The 16,392-nt window shown below is 48.4% G+C and overlaps 1 protein-coding gene across 1 annotated transcript; it reads right to left on the minus strand.

The window, feature by feature from the left end:
- Positions 1 to 131: 131 nt before the first annotated feature.
- Positions 132 to 15,865, minus strand: TTL (tubulin tyrosine ligase). Its single transcript, XM_072331109.1, has 7 exons — positions 15,574 to 15,865; positions 12,349 to 12,427; positions 10,052 to 10,284; positions 7,273 to 7,408; positions 6,911 to 7,180; positions 5,948 to 6,091; positions 132 to 4,488 (listed from the first exon to the last, which is right to left on the minus strand). Exons 1-7 carry the CDS (start codon positions 15,728 to 15,730, stop codon positions 4,371 to 4,373), a joined length of 1,137 nt encoding a protein of 378 aa, XP_072187210.1. The 5' UTR covers positions 15,731 to 15,865; the 3' UTR covers positions 132 to 4,370.
- Positions 15,866 to 16,392: the final 527 nt, after the last annotated feature.

Genomic DNA, 16,392 nt, shown 5'->3' on the forward strand with positions numbered 1-16,392 from the left:
TGGCACCTCTTGGGTTGTTTTTATCTTGCTCTTGGAACAAACCACTGCCATGGGGCTTGATGCGCTCCTTGTGCTGCACCAGTTCCTCCATCAGTGGATCAGCCACCCCACTGTCCCAAAGAAACACCGCAGCCAGGGAGATTTGCTTGTTTTAATGATGCTTGAGGACAGACATGGACACAGCGGCTGGAAAAGCACAAGCTGGGAGCCCCGCCGGCTGTACACGTGCATGCTGACGTGCAGGCAGCCAGCAGGGAGACCCAGAGCCGTGGCAGGAGCGTCCCACGCACTCCCAACATCGGCTGCTCTCCGGGCCCTGGCTCTCTGCAGTAGCTGACACTGGGAATGAGACACCACCATTAACGCATGTATGGTACGGCACAGCTCCCGCAGGGAGAGCTGCACGCAGAGAACACTAAATGATAGGACAGGGGACATGCAAGCAATCCTAAAGGGCACTGATGACAACAGGTCACAGCAGCCGAGTGAAGCAGCATATAAGGACCCCCACAGACTTCTCCGGTGTTTCTCATGGCCTTCAGTAGGAGCACAGGAGCTGCTGCTGCCACACGGGAGTTTGCAGAAACCCAGAATCCAGCTGGACCGGTCCCTGCTGGTCAACAGCCAGGGCACCTGCATCCCACATCCTTCATGGCTGGCGCTGAACTCAGTTTAGAGACAACCCACCATATGGTGGGTATCTTCTTGAAACCCAGCACCATCCTTTGCAAAAGCTTAGGAAAGAGACTAAGACCTATTCTACTGCCCTTTTAGCTGAAAGAAGCTAGAAAACATTTGTTTTTGCATTCTTCTAAGGAAAAAAAACAAACCACCACCCAAAGTCTCTGAAGGGTTTGTGAGCATTACTTGCAAGGCGCACCCACAGCTTCAGTGCTCAGGCCTCAGCCACACGCATGTCCCCTCCTGCTTGGCTAATACATTGGACAAGAGCTCAGGCACTGTGCTGTCTGTCCTCTATCATTTTCCACCCGTGCTTTACCTCAGTGAGCACGTTGAGGGCAGGTGGTAAACAGTCACAGGCAGTACCTGCTGTTTTCCTCCAGCAGCTGTTGCTTATCTTTAAGAATTCAATAAAGATACCAATGATCGAAGCGTCCCTGAATCACCACCTCCACGAAACCCAGCTGAAATACATGTAAGCAGCTGCATGTCATGGCTTTACCACTGAACAGAAGCCCTACTTTTAAGGGAGCAGCAGAAACAGCCAGGTGGTAACGAACCACAGTGCAACCCCAGGTGAAAGCAGGGGAAGAAAAGGCCTGAAGAGTTGGGCAGATGTTCCTGAGTCGGTGCTTCTCCTGGCTGTCCGCTGCTCCCGAGAAGGACAGTGCATCTTCCTGCACCCAGGCTGCTTTCCTGGCCATATGCCACTCCATCAGCATGGATCTGTACACTAAGAAAGGGAGCAATTGGATTTCTGCATTTCCCTTTTGAGAAGAAAATAAAGATGGTTGGAGTGTTTTTTTCATTTCTACGTGAAACAGGGAATGTTTTCTCACTCCACACGCTGAGAAGCTCTAGGGCTTGAGAGTGTTCAGTGTCTCCTGTCACCTCATGTACATCCTGGACCACGGTGACTGCTATCAGATCCTGCCTTTGCTGGGGAAGAAGTTGTACTGTTAAACTCACATTGGCTTAAGCTAATTTTAAGCTAATCTGAAAATGCCAACGGAGACATGGTGAACAGGTAGCTTTGCCTGTTAACCATTATAGCCTGTTTACTATAGAACGCTATCACCATGCTTTGCCTGGTTTGCATGGAAATTTTGACACCTCATTTGCCACTATAAGATTAAAAAAACCCAAGTTCTCTCCCCACATCCCCTCTCTCCCAGTCCATGACTCACTACTTCCTCACCACCTCCTGACTCACGAGATGAAGAGTTTGTGGTGACCCTTCAGCACAAATGCAAATTCCAAAGCCAGAGGCCAGACCTGGCACTTGGGAGTCCTGCTCAGAAACAAAACCAACCCACAACACCCGCAGCCCAGGCTCCTTTGCACATAGCGCAGAGGAACGCAGCAAAGCCGCTCTCTTGTAGCTACTGCTCCTGGTCACTTCTCAGTGTGCACCAGCCCACCTTGTGCCTGCCACACACTGGGCAGATGCTGATCCACGGAGCACTCAGAGCATTTACAACTTCAGAGGTGTTCAAGTGGCCTTCTGGAATGCTTCCTTTCTGCAGTGCTTCTGCTGGGTCTTGCCAAGCGCTCTGCTCCTTCTGGATTTAAGCATCTCGGTGTGAAATGGTGCCAGGCAGGGATCCATAGCATTTTGCAATGAATGTCTGTGCCATTACAGTACGATCAAAATGCCTTACTCCATGGAGGCCAGTACACTCCAGTTCTGCCTGCAGAAAGGTGGTGGGACCATCTGCTTGGAGAGCCTTTGGCTGGCACAAAGACCTCTGACATTGCAGCCATGAGCAGAGACAAGTACATCACAACGCCAGGATCTTGTGAGAAGCAGGAATCCCACTCCTTGATTTGCATCCTATTACACACAGGCAGCCAGAAGCCTGTAACCTCCATGATCTCCTCCTTTGTTTATTTTGGGTAACGGGAACCGGTTTATTTCTGTACCAACCATCTCTCCCTGCCAGAGGCAGCAGAACACAGTCCTGACCTCAGCAGCACATTCCGCTCTTTTGCTGCAATCAATTCAAACCCGCAGAGCTGCAGTTTTCCATGACGTGTGTGGGGATCTCAATCAGACAATCCACGTCCTTCCCTCCTCACTGGGAGTCAGTTCTGTGCTGCTTGAGCAGGCACTTGTTTGCGATCTGCCCTGAAGCATGTTTTCAAACACATAACCTCAGAGCTAACATACATCCACGCATCGTGTGCAACATGGAAAGAAACTCCTAACCCAGGACCACCAGTGTGCAGCACCCTGTGAGCACTCAGTTCTTCGCAGACACTGCTACAGTCTCTTGGACAGTGAGATCTAATGGTTGAATTTTGACTCTTCATATGAAAATCTGGGGTACAGTACAGACAGATACCACTCACACAGCCAGCTGCTGTTAGAACCACAGCTGTGCTCCACAGGGAGCATCAAGCTTAGGAAGGATGTGCTGGGGCTTATGCTAAAAATTCAGATAAACTTCACAGAATGGGTAGTATGCCAAGGACTTGGGGTACACTCAGAGCAGATGTTAGCTCTGAAATTCAGGGTCCTTGAGGAATTTAGCTTCCCCACAAGAGTATCATCCTGTCCCAGATGCGTGGCAAACCTATAGACAAGAAATCTCCTGGTCTGCAGTATCTCACCCACTGTTCCCTTAGCTGGGACTGAGCTGTGGATTGTGGTAGTAAATTGTCAAACAGAAGAGAATCAAATTGATTGGATCAAAAATAATAAAAATCATTTGAGTTGAAAGGTTCCAGATTTAAGCCTCAGGGGCATAAAGGCGAAAGCTGAGAGAAGAGCCTAAATTCACATTAGTGTCCCAGAAGAAGCCGAGAAGATTGGGTTCCAGCTATTTGAAACACTCTTATCACAGAAGTGATGCCAGAAATCCTATAGCCTGCAGGTGAGCCCCAAGGGAAAGTCTCTCTACCTGTTTTAAACAGAATCCAACTGCATCAGACTTGGATGGAAACTGATCAAATCTCATTAGGAAAAGGGATAACTATAATAAACAAACTGCCTTCCCTGATTGGGTTATTTCATCGCCTGCAGTTCAGCACCCTTTCCAACAGCATCCTTGCCAGTCATTGCTTGGGTGTTCAGCCAGCCAGTTTTGAAAATACCCAAGGAAACTGAATTCTTGGTGTTCCTGGTGTTATGCATCCTCTGATGCAAGACAGCTTGTTCCTTTCTACAGGATAGAGCAGGAACAAAGGAAAGGAGTCACCTATTTGGAGCTGAGCTAAGGCACTAATGATGCAGTAGGTGAGGAAAGAAGAAACATAGTGGGAAGAGTAAAACTTTCCAACCATGACATCTCAGAAAATCACTGTATTCTTCACTCAACTGCCTTAAAAAAACACACACGTTACCTCTATAGAAAAGGAGGAGCTAATAGAGTATTATAGTATCCCTGTTGGGGTTTCATCTTAAGGTTATTTTGCTATACTCCCAGAGATTTGTTTCAGGTATCAAAGTCACATGAGCTGTTTCTAAAATAGGTTTTGGTGAATGCAGGCAGAGTTGTCTCAGCAGCTCTGGATCATCGCAGCTTTATGTAGATGCCTCTTTTGTAGTTTTTCTCCATGACTTTCCAGAAAAAAAGAGAAGCCTGTCCCTATCACTTTTTGGCATAATACTGAGATAAGCCATTAAACAGTGCAGACCCAATGGGTGCAGTCTCTCCTTGTGCACAGCAGATGCACTCCTGTAATCATCACAGTTTGATAAAGATCGACGCTGGCTGGCTTGTCTTCTGTCCAGTGTCAGCAAGGGGGAAAACGCTAGAGATGGCTACATCCACAATTCCTTGGCAGAGTTCTGCATATAGCTTCCTAAGAGATGAGAGACAGAGAGAGACAGAGTAAGGTGCCCAAAGGTATCTCTTGATATCCTCCCCTCCTATGCCAGAAACCGTCTTCTTTTTTAAAGATGCTCCCACTCCCAACATTGCTCTCTGCAGCTTGGGACCACAAAACCTGTTATCTGAGTTTACTGTCAAAACAACAGACACTGCAGTTGCTCAGCAGTGTCTCCCACCTTCATGACTCTCACCAATAGATCCACTGGGGCACACAACTTTTGAGAATGCCCTGTAGCAGCCTCCCAGCTCAGGGAGTCACAATCATCATGGCCCTGTGCAAGCAGGGGTGTGCCCCAGAGAGACTTCTCTGATGTACAATTTCTGTGTTATATTGTAATTAGAATAGCCCTGAAAAGGAAAAGCCACCAATAGCCAAAACTTAGCTCATCTGCTTCTTAAGGCTTCTAAGTGCCATACATAGGTACAAAGCAACCAGAGCATTGTTGAAACCCAAACCATACAGCAAAAGCCAAATTCTACCCACACAGCAAAAAGGAGGTAGAATTGTACTATGGTGCACAAGATGAACAGGACATTCTGGACAACAAAAGCCCCCCAAGGCCTAGCTCTGAAAAGGCTGCTGTCCAGGCTGCCTCTAGTAAGTTGACCCCTTACTTCTTCTCTAGTATTAGCAACGATTTGCTCTAATCTATATCTAATATAGATTAATGCACACAGTATAACATAGATATAATTATTACATTACCATACTACGTACTGCATATATAATAAGTCATACATTTATATATAAATGATTAAAAAATATAATAATGCAGACAGTGTAGAACAGCCTGCTATGCTGTGTCTGTATATGGTATAAATGCCTATTTAAGCAATGATTCCTAGTCTTCCACAGTTGCCTCAATCACATAAAACAGCACTTCTCACTGTGCCTACATACACATGTTCATGGTCATGGGTTTGTGGCTGTCACAGCTCTAAGCTGTGGCTAGTAGAACCTTTGATCCAACGTCTGAGGCATCCACAGAGTGCTCTGGAGTCCCACTGCCTGTAAATTCAGTCACCTGCTTCCAGCTGCTACCTTTAAAGCTACTCACTATGCTGTGCTCACGTGAAAAGCAGCCACTGCTGTCTTTACAAGAGAATGAGAAACCACCTGAGGTCCAAGGCATTAATTCTGCAACGTACCACGTAGTGTCAATAAAAAACAACCCAAGTTATATTCAAATCCAGCTGTTCAGAAAATGAGATCTATGAAGGAAAGAAGCTTGGGGAAGGCTAAGCACGGAGGCAGCAGCAATTAACTTAAATTGACTGGTACTCAGAGCAATATCTGGTATGGATTTGCCTGGGAAAGGCCCCTACCATTCACTTTTTTCCACCTTTTTTGTTTGGAGCTGGCACACAACCATGTTTTGAGCAAGTTATGTGCAAGTTATGAATAGTGCCATCAGAAACTGGCTACTTACTGGGCACAAGCTGGAGCCCCATTGACTTCTATGAGCCAGACCTTCAACTCTTCATCAACCATGAAGTCAAAGCCAAAGAGCTGGAAGCTCTGGTAGTGAAGATGCTTTGTGCTGATTGCAGGCTCTATACACGTAAGGCAGCTTCTGTGATGGGAAAAGCACAAACATGAGGTTAAAAGCCCTGCAGACACAGTCTGTGCTGCAGTTTCTGAGGGCGAGTGCACAGTGCAGTTAAGTGGATGGGTCATTTGCTGCCTTCTGGAGCAGAAGGCAGAGCCACAAACGACTGTACCAGGTCCCCAAGGAACTCACACTCAGAGCTCATTTGCCATTGAAACTCTCAAAGTTATGCCTCTTTGGCTTAAGTAATTGCAGTGGAGTATTTGCAAAGGAAATTCTGCCATGGAGGACCACTTTTTCAAGACCCAATTTCTCTCCAGCACCATGATCTCTCCAGACAATTTCCTCAGTGCCCAGGAAGTAGCTAATAGAGCTACCTTAGCTTTGCTTGGAATTAATAAGACCAAATGCCCTGCAACAAGGCACGCTGCTGCTTTCTGACAGCAGGGGAGCACTGAGATCCTGCAGATCTGAGTCTGGCTTCATCTCCACTGTTATGCCCTATGTCTTTTTTCCACCTCAACCTCTTCTAGACCCATCATTTGTCCTACCTTCTTCCCTCATCAAATCATCTCACTCCCTTACCAAGCCACAGCCAGCAAAATGCACACATACTGGCACACTGCCCTCACAGAACAGCACCTATATAGTCCCTTATCTGCTTTACCATTGAACAATGACACTGGGGTCCTTCTAGCTCTATTCTCGACATATCTCTGAGCCACAACCCCTGATCCAAGCAAATGAAACTATTCCCTTATCTGCCTGCCTTCCCAGCTATGTTCATACACACTCTCTGTCACTCAAGGGTTATGTACCCCTACACAGTAGGTAGCTGGTTACCTTATTATGTGTTTGATTTGCAATAAGATACTATTCTCAAGCGTTGTGTTCAGGGCATCCACCAGATACTGGTTGAACTCTTCAAAGAACATTTCATTCCCTTCCTCATACCGCCCATAATTTTTGGAATATTCCTTCTGAATGCAGTGATTGGTCAGGTGGCAGGTTTTGTCCTGGAAATTAGCACTGTTATATGGTTCGGAAGAGGTCCGCAGGACACCCTCTCTGTAGAGGTAGATATTATATAGATGATCCACGAGAACCCAGCTCCTAGGGGAAAAGAGAACAAACTCACACTTCAGTGGCTTAACAAGAAACAGCACAATCCAGTATTACAGAAGGCAAAAAAGCAACAAAGTTACCTGATATCAAACTTGCGATGCCCTGGCTCCAAAAGAAGAGGCTTCTCCAGGTATTTCTGAATCACGTGCACCTGTCCCTGCTCATCAATGAAATCCAGGAGCTCCGAAGCCTCTGAAGAAATCAGGATCCCTTCCCCTGGCACAGAAAGGAAAAGAAAATAAGACGTAAAGATCATTGCTGGAGCTCTTTCTAAGCGGGCCATGGCTGGTTCCCATGACAAAACAAGCAATATACAAGAATCCACAACTTCAGAGCTGATTGCTGCCTGAGCAACTGCTACATTCGCATAAAGTCAGATAGCAGGCTGGCAGAGCTATATCCCTCTTCCCTCAGCACAGGGCATTTGGTTTCTTCACAGCTGGAGCACAGCTGGGAACCACGGGTTCCAGAGATAACATGGGGCTTTTTGGCAGGCAGATGGCTATTTTAAATGCAAGTGGATGCGCAGCAGAGAGACCTTGGCAAGAAGTGAGGCAGCTGCTTTGTTTGGAGGATTTTGTTTCCCTTTCTGGCACGTTTTTTCCATCTGGTCTTGGTAGGGAGGAACATTAGCAAGCACTTTTTAATTCTGTTTTGCTTTTCTCTGTGTTTCAGCAGTTTGGAAAGCAGGGCTTTGGCAGTTTGCGAGGTTTGTGTTTATTTTGCTTCTTTGGGAAGGGAGGTTTGTTTTTATCCTAGACTCAGACTTTCTTCCTCTGCCTAATTTTTCTGTTTGCCAGAGGCAGTCACACACACATACATGTGCAATCTGCGCTCCTCTGCTCACTGAGTCCATTTAAGTTACTGCCGAAACCACCGCTAAACTAGGAAAAGAACTGATTCAAAATGCTCATCCACATAATCAGCGATTTCTCTTGCCATGGAAACAATTCATTAAAGAATTCGGATGCATCTTTTAAATACTGTCACATTTTGGCTGAAGCTGTCACTGCTCATTTTCTTGCAAGTCTAGAAATGAATCCACTCAAACCAGCTCAAGTAAAATTATCCACCAATTCTCAACTGGAAGTGCTTCATCAAAATACTTCCCTCTTTTCTTTTCTATATATGTATATATATAATTTTTTTATTGGGGTGGGGGGCAGGGAGGATGCAGGGGGAAAGAGAACAAAGTTTTTGAGTCCCCTGATTACAGCAGAGCCACGCAGCCACTTCCAGTGGTACAATCACAGGGCTACGCACTGAAGGAAAGGAAGAAAACAACATCTCTGTAAGACAGTAAGTCCCTGCTGCAGGAAAATCAGCAAGTATCTGTTCTGTGCTGGACAGATGGTGAATTGAGGGAGCGGTTAGCTTAACTGCACACCTAGTCAGCAGCCCAGTGAGACAGAAAAGCAGCTTGTGAAGGCCACTGTCTCTGTTCTCAAAGACAACACAACGATCTCTAGCCAGAGATGAAAACTTCTCAACTATTAAGTGAGGGCATCCTAAACCTGTAGTCTTCCTATCACTGATGGACAATCAAGTTTCTCCTCAAACTCCCCTGAGTCGGGAGCTGTGCCTTAACTGAATCTGCCTGGCCAATTAACGCCGACAAGGTTTCTTCTTCATCACAAGTAATCCCCAGACATTTAGAACTGCTCTCTAGAAGATTAACATCAGATTTGCTCACCGCTTTAATTCCCATTTTGAGTTTTGCAGCACACCAATACAAAGTTACTTTAATGTAAAAAGGTGAAATTACACTTGAATAAAGCATGTGGGGAGTTTAAATCTCCCCATGCTGCAGCAAACAACAGCCACGGCTTTTTCAGTTTTCCAGATTGTTTCTTTGCCGGTGACACTAAACAGACACACTTCCTATCAGCAGCGTGACCAAAGGACTCATTTCCCCTTCCTCCCTGACGAGAAAACAGCCTTCTGATGCTTTGCAGTAACACGGCTGTGAAAGCAGAACACCAAGGAAAGGCTGCATGAAGGAGAGTTATACCCTGCAGCCACCCACCTCTAGCTTTCACACGGCCTGATGATTTTTGTAAAGCTGCATCAGAAGAGATGCTACAAATGAGCAGTACATGTGGGCTTGCTGCCTTTGAATGGACTGGGTTCTTCACTCACAGCAAGGCAAGTTTCCATAAAGCAATTCTGACAGCATGCCAGTGATACTGCTATGATTGCTAGATAGGATAATTTCCGAAGCTGTGTCCAGCTATCTCATCTTAATAGCTCATAATTTCTGGAAGGAGGGATATGTTATCATTTAAGTATCTGTATATCATCTATTATGTATCTTTTACAATTTAAGGGAAGTACAGATATTGCATTGCTTGCCTTTGCTCTGCTCCCTGCCCACATTTTGGGTATAATTTGGACCCACTGAGCTCACAGACTCTTACTCTCAGTGTGCCCATGAGTGGGCCACTGGCACCAGGTATTTGAGTTGGCTGGAAAACAAAAGGTGGTATTTCTGCACAGCTGAAATCAGGCTTAGATGCAGCATGATGATGTTTCCTGCTCTCATAGATGACTACTGTTCTGTTTGATGCCCTCCTCCTGGTATCTCGTTCTGCTCCCTCATCTCTTACAGCTGACATTCCTGTGGCCCCGCTCTCCCTGAAGCAAATCTTATTATATTTTGAGGTGTATCAGTAGAAAAAAGGGGGTCCTTTCACTGCCATCCATGTCCAACCGCTATGTGCATATTACAACACATGTAAGGAGTTCCATGCCACTAAGCAGTAGTCAAAGACTTTCACAGACAAGTATGGGCTCAACCAAACCCCGTGACTCTGCTAGAAGGAATACTGAAAAGGTGGCTCATTTAGCTGAGGAACAAACCTTTGGCACCAGCTGAGGACTTGGCAATCCACACATTGCCTTCTCTGCCTTCCCGACGCCTGTTGTAAGCTGCCAAGAAGACTTCCCTCTCATCTGTCCTCGTGTTGTTTATGAGATGGCGAATTCCATTCTGCGCCGGAGCCACGGGGGTCTTCAAGTTTGTTGGGTAAATCACATATGACTCAGGAAACCACGTGCAAGACTCAGATAGCTCAGGGCTTGTCTTGATTAGCCTAGATGAAGAGATACAGGATGATAATCTCCAAATTGTTAATCTCCAGAGTGACCTGTGAGGACATCATCTAATAAGTACAAATCACCACTAACTGGGCTCTTTCGCTTGGTGACTATATGGGAACTGCTGAATCACAGCCTGACCCTCTGATTAACCACCTGAGGTGAGCAATAAGTCAGCCCTGGGAGCACAGGTGAAGGCAATTCTCATACGCTAAGGGAAGGGGTAGAGCCTGGCTCCACTCCTAAACCCCATTTAAGAGCTGACTACCACTGGGAAAGGATCTCCTTTGGAGATTGCTCCTTGTGGAGTCTATCAGCAAGCCCAGGCTAAGGGTAAGCTCTATCCATTCTACTCTAATGTTACAACTTGTTAGCCTAACTCTTCTGTATATTTCCTAATTATAACATTGGAATATTAATTGATTACACAGTGACAAATAGTATCTTACAGACAATCTGCATTCAGTTACTGTGATCTCTTTCCATCTTTGAAATTAGGGTCTTCCTATAGAGATTAAAGCAATCCGAAGCTGCAGCTCTTTGAACCGCACCTACATGCTATCCTTAAATATTTTCTAGATACTATGGATGTCATGAAACAACCAGTAGAGTAGAAGCCTCTCTAATTAGAGCTTGCAGTGATCTATCTCCCTGCATCATCTTTGCATAAGGCTACTGAGGAAGCATAATCCCTAATACACAATAGGGCAGAAAGGAAGCTGTGATAACAGCAAATGAAAGCCAGAGCAGTAATGCTGGGCTCTTGATCCCCTTCCCACTGTGATCAGATCAGACACCCCCAGCTGTGACGGAAGGCCATTGGGAATACACTAAAGGAAAGGATATGATTACATACTTCATTTTCTGAGGTGCCCGGGATAGCATCTGCATGCAGTCCCTGCTCACTCTGGCAGATACTTTCTCCTACCAAATATATCAAGAGATACCAGTGAACTCCTGCCTGTCGCACTCAGGTCTGTTATCCTTCAGAGTCCAGGGAGCTGCCTACCTCTCTGAATGCTCACTGTGTTTTGCTGAAGGCCAAAAGCAGAGCTAATGATGTGCTGACTCTCTCCATACATTTGTGCATGTCTGTTGAAATAGCAGTCAGGCAGTGACACCCTCAGATCCCACTGTCGGAGGAATGTCATTTCTGGTCCCTTGGGTTCATAAGTGTCTTGATGCACGGCTGACTCTAGAGCTCAAAAGGTCAGCTAAGCTTCAGGAGAGAAAAACAAGCAGAAACATTTTGAGCACTGCATCCAGATCCTTGGTTGCCCAGAAATCCAGCTGGGAAGTGCACCAAATGCTTGTTTAAAATACACTTGGTGCCTGACATAATCACCACTGCACAGAAAGCTTCTGGGATTAGGTTCTTCGCAGAGGAAGGAGAGGCCTCAGAGCAGCACGCGCTCTGCAGAACTGCATCAGCAAGAGGCAGGACAGACGCTAACATGGAATGAAATTCCTGAAGAAGGCCAAGAGTTCTGAAGTGAAGAGGCCCTAATGGTTTGCAGAGGGAATAGGGTTATCTGCAATGAAAGCTCACCGTCCTTTCCCCGGGAGACTGTGACGTGGCTGGTCGTGCAGAAATAACTCCCAGAGCCAGCTCTTCCTGGAGATGTCTCCAGACATTTGCTTGACCAACAAATATGATTAGCTAAAGGCATATTAGTGCCTCCTCTCTGTATGAATCAGAATAAAAGGAGTAGGTTTTAATCAAGTAGCTACAAGGAGAAAGAGCAGATATGGTTTGTTGTTTGTCTTTTTTTTCCCCTTTGATTTGGCTCTAATCTGCAGCTCCCTGTCTGCCTGATTCAATATACTCTATTTTTCAAGCAGATGTAATTCAGTGGAAATGTCATTTCCCCTGAAGTTACAAAGAGGTCATTGTGCACAGATAGCTGTGCAGATCAACTCAGAAATCTGAAGAGAGCACGTGTGAGGACATTCCCAGGGCAGCTGTTCTGTGAAGTACCCTAAGAACAGGTTGAGCTGTTGACAACAGCTAGCAGAAAGATTTCTACCAACCCCATGCAACAATCCAGTAAATTTCTTACTTCACCAGGGATGCTTTGCGGCACAGCTTGTCTGCTCCCCTGTAATAATTCACCAGCTGCACAAGTCCAGGTTCGTGGCCTACAAGGAAAAATAGAAGGGTCAGACAAACTTAATTGTTGAAGGAAAAAAATACCTGCTTGGTCCAAGGGATCTGTGCAGCAGGGAAGAAAACCCCCTGTTTTGAGGCTGCTTCCTCACTCTGTGCCAAAGAAACAGGCGCTGAGCTGATACTGGCTCTGCCATTTTCTATCAGGCAGGAAGGCCCATGCACTAACTCAAGTCTGCCTTGAACATGTCATTGCCATTTTCCAAAGGAAAATAACCATTTCATACCGGGAACTGGCAGAGCCACCCAAAAACATTCTCCATTTGCTGGTGGCAGTTTTTAAGAGCCAACATTTCACTCAATCTTAAGTGCAATAGGAAGGTGAAGTAGATCACAGCACAAAGATCACAGCTTAGAAAACAGCCTTAGGGTTTCTGTTTTTCTTCTGCCATTTATAACAGGATTCCCTTTTGCCCAGTTAAAACACTAGGAAATATTAAACAATTTATCCTCGCTGCTCACATACTGGGCTTCACACCACAGCCTGCCTGTCCTCGCCCTTGCACACAGCACAGACACCCATGCTCAGATAGGAGCTCTCTTCTGGGACAGAGCTGAGTGTAATGCAGCTCTGGGCAGCAACACAGCCTGCCCCACATCAACATGCAACAGGTAGACAATGAGACCCTGTGACAACAACCAAAGAGTAGGGAAAATCTGACAGGAAACCACACTGCTCTGACAAGGAACCTTGAGGGAAACTCCCAGGCATGACATTATTAGCATTCTTGCCTTCTCTTTCCAAACATATACTTGTGGGAGCATTTTAGGCCCTGAAACAGTATTCCGAGTTTTAGTTACCCTCCTTGGAGTCTGCCTGAATAAAAGGCCCAGAGAAAATATTAACTTAAAAGACCAGGCACCTGCAAGATCACAGACAACATCTATGTCAGTTATGAAAACAAAACCAAAAAAAACCCCCATGGTCTAGGCATGGGTCACTATTTTATTCACAGATCCTTAAATATGAGAAAGCTTGCTCCCTAGAGGGACTAAGGTCCCAAAGGTAACCTCACTATTCCAAGTGGGCTCACTGCTTAAGGGCACGGTCAGCACAAGAAGTAGGAAATCAGTGAGTACAATCAGAGTGCTTGCAGCCAGCCAGAGGCTCCAGCTGAGTGCCCACCTCCATCTCTCCCTCAGGATTCACAGCCTTACAGCTTTCTGAAATGATGTCTGTTTCAAGCTTTCAGAAAAACCAAGTCAGCCTGCATGCAACAGCTGCTCAGAGGGACAGCTTGAGGGAGATATAGCAGAGACAGTTCTACAGCTTTTTGGAATACATACCAAAACCATGTTTGTTCTACTGATTTCAAGCAACCAGCTCCCACTATAGAAGGATGGGTTGAAGAAGCCAGTACCAAAGTTTAGTCCCCCTCTAACACTTGTTGCTGTGCCTTGGCTGCAAGAAAGGTTTGAATTTTCAGGCTTTCTATTGTAACACACGCTGAAGAGCTTGCTGAAGCCCTTCCATCATCCCAGGGCTCTTCTCCACAATGGAAGGGTTTGTTATGAGACTGAACTGCACAGCTGGACGTGCCGTGCAGGCCACATCAGAGGACCATGCTGGGTCTGTGACAAAGTCTGATGCTCAAAAGCACATCTTCACGCCAGGCACATCACGGTACAGGTTCACTTGCTGTGGCTGGTTGCAGCACCTGTGAGCATCCTCACCACTTTAGCCTCTCCTCTGCTTGCTGCAAACAGCTTTGAGCTGAGAAGTGACCAGACAGCATTTGCCATAGGATGTGGGGACTTTGCAGTTGTGAATTCATGTGGAAACAAGGGGAGAGGTGCTGGAGCTGGTGAACTGCAGATCTGAAAGCGTAGTGCTGATTGAATGGTGCTGGGTTTGAATTGCATGAAAGGGGCTGGAAAAGCAGTCTTGCTCTCAGGTTGGTGGAGAGAGGGGGGTTTCCTCTTGCTCCAACACTTCCATAGACTGAAGCAGTGCTGCAAAATCACTGAAAACTGTAGTGAATGAGATGGAAGAAAGCCAGGAGGGTCCTGCCTGACGTCTGATGCAGAAATAGGGGACCACAGAAGGGAAACACTGTGCTGTGCTTAGCAGCATGCTGATCCTAAACTGGATCCAGCACTCCTGGAGACAGGAGCCAGCATGGGGCCAGAACAGCAGCTGGCACTCTGTACGGACAGCTGCCAGCCCTGCGGCTCCAGCCAGCTTGCCACCAGCCGCGGGCAATGACACTGCATCTCTGCTCCCCACCCCACACCGCTGCCAGTGCCTGGTATGGCTTTCCCTGCTTGTGGACTGAGCACAGCCCTTTCTCTCCCTGCTTTCAGGCTCTTCCCTGTCCAGCAGAGCACTGGACGAGCACTGTGCAGGGCAGGCAAGAGACAAGCCTGTACGGGGGACATGCTAGCATGTTCATGCTAGCAGGTGGGACAAGGAGGGTGGAAGGCTTAGCCTTACAAATACATAGCCTTTCACCCTGCCCCAAGCAGGTACCAGATGTGCTATCACAATCCGAACAGCAGAAAAGAACACAAGAGCATTGCTACAGGATAAGGCAGGCTCAGAAGGGACCCTGAGACCAGTGCCTCCAACATGCAGGAGCCAAATAAAGGGAATGCCCTGCTCTGGAGTGAATGTCCTGTGTGCCAGCATCACAGTCTCTCCACCCTGCACCCCAGGCTGGGCATTTCTGGGGGACTGCGGAGACACCACCCTGAAGGCACATGGGGAAGGTGATACTTAAGAGTCCAGGCGAGGGGCGGTGGTTCCCAGCCAAGACCGTCCAACCTCAGGCTGTGAGGTTGCTGGAGAAAGCCCGTTTCAGGGCTGGTAAGTGCTGCACTGAGCCCACCGGCCTCAGCCCTTTGTTCTGAGCGATGCCGGTCGTGGGGGTCCCTGCGACGAGGAGCCCAACAGACGCCTGGGTGTCAGCGTGGCTAGCGAGAGGTGGGAACAGCAGGTCACGGGGGACCCTGGGAGGCAAGAGGCTGTGAGAAGCCGTAGGGGCTGCACTCTGAGGCGGGATCCCCCTCCCAGAACCAGGGCCCGCTGGAGCGGTGCGGCACCACGCCTACCCGGGTCCTCGGGGGAAGAACCGAGAGACACCCGGCGACAAAAGACACCGCCGCGGTTCCCCCTTACCGAGCCTGCCGAAGGGGAGCCGGTTCCTCTCGCCCAGCATCAGGTTGAAACGGGGGTTGTCCTTCCTCAGGCGCTTCCACTGCCCGGTGGCCAGGAGGAGCCGGGAGACCTCCGCGTAGACGCTGCTGTTCTCGTCCCGCACCACGAAGGTGTACATGGCGGCGGGGCGACTACCCCCGGGGGCCCGAGGGGTGCCCCAGGCCCATGGGGCCCCGCCGCAGCCTAGGCAGGGCCCTCCTCCGCCGCCGCCCTCGCCGCCTCCCGGCCGAGCTCCGCATGGCCGGGGCCGCCCGCCCCTACGCGCAGCCCGCCCCGCACCGCGCCGCGCCGCAGGGCTGAGCTCATCGCGGGGAGGGACCGCGCGGGGCCGGCGGCTGCGGGGCGGGGAGGCCCCGGCTCGGGCCTACCCCGGGCTGGGGGGAGGGTAGGCCCGCCCCGGCGCGGCACGCCCCCGGCCCGCCTTCCTTCAGCGCGACCCGGAAGCGGAGCCGTAGAAGATGACGTCAGGAGAGTGACGTAATGCGGCTCCGTTTCCAGGCAACGCCGCGGAGGAGCCGGGGGGGATCGAAGAGAAAGGCAGAAAGTTGAATGAGCGGCTTTGCTTTTCGCGAGCCTTGCTCCCCTCCGCCGCCGACACGCTCAGCAGCCAACCGCGGTCAGCTCATTTCTGCAGCGCCGGGCTCGGGCGGTTTACATCTCTTAGCACAGCCGGCAGGAAGGAGAGCAGCTCCTGCTGCGGTTACTGCCCCGATTTTCCTTGCGGACGCTGCAGGACAAACGCCGTCAGTGTTGCACGTTGACGTTGGTTGCTCGAAATCG

The sequence above is a fragment of the Excalfactoria chinensis genome, chromosome 3 (assembly GCF_039878825.1).
Source record: "Excalfactoria chinensis isolate bCotChi1 chromosome 3, bCotChi1.hap2, whole genome shotgun sequence".
Classification (NCBI taxonomy): Eukaryota; Metazoa; Chordata; class Aves; order Galliformes; family Phasianidae; genus Excalfactoria; species Excalfactoria chinensis.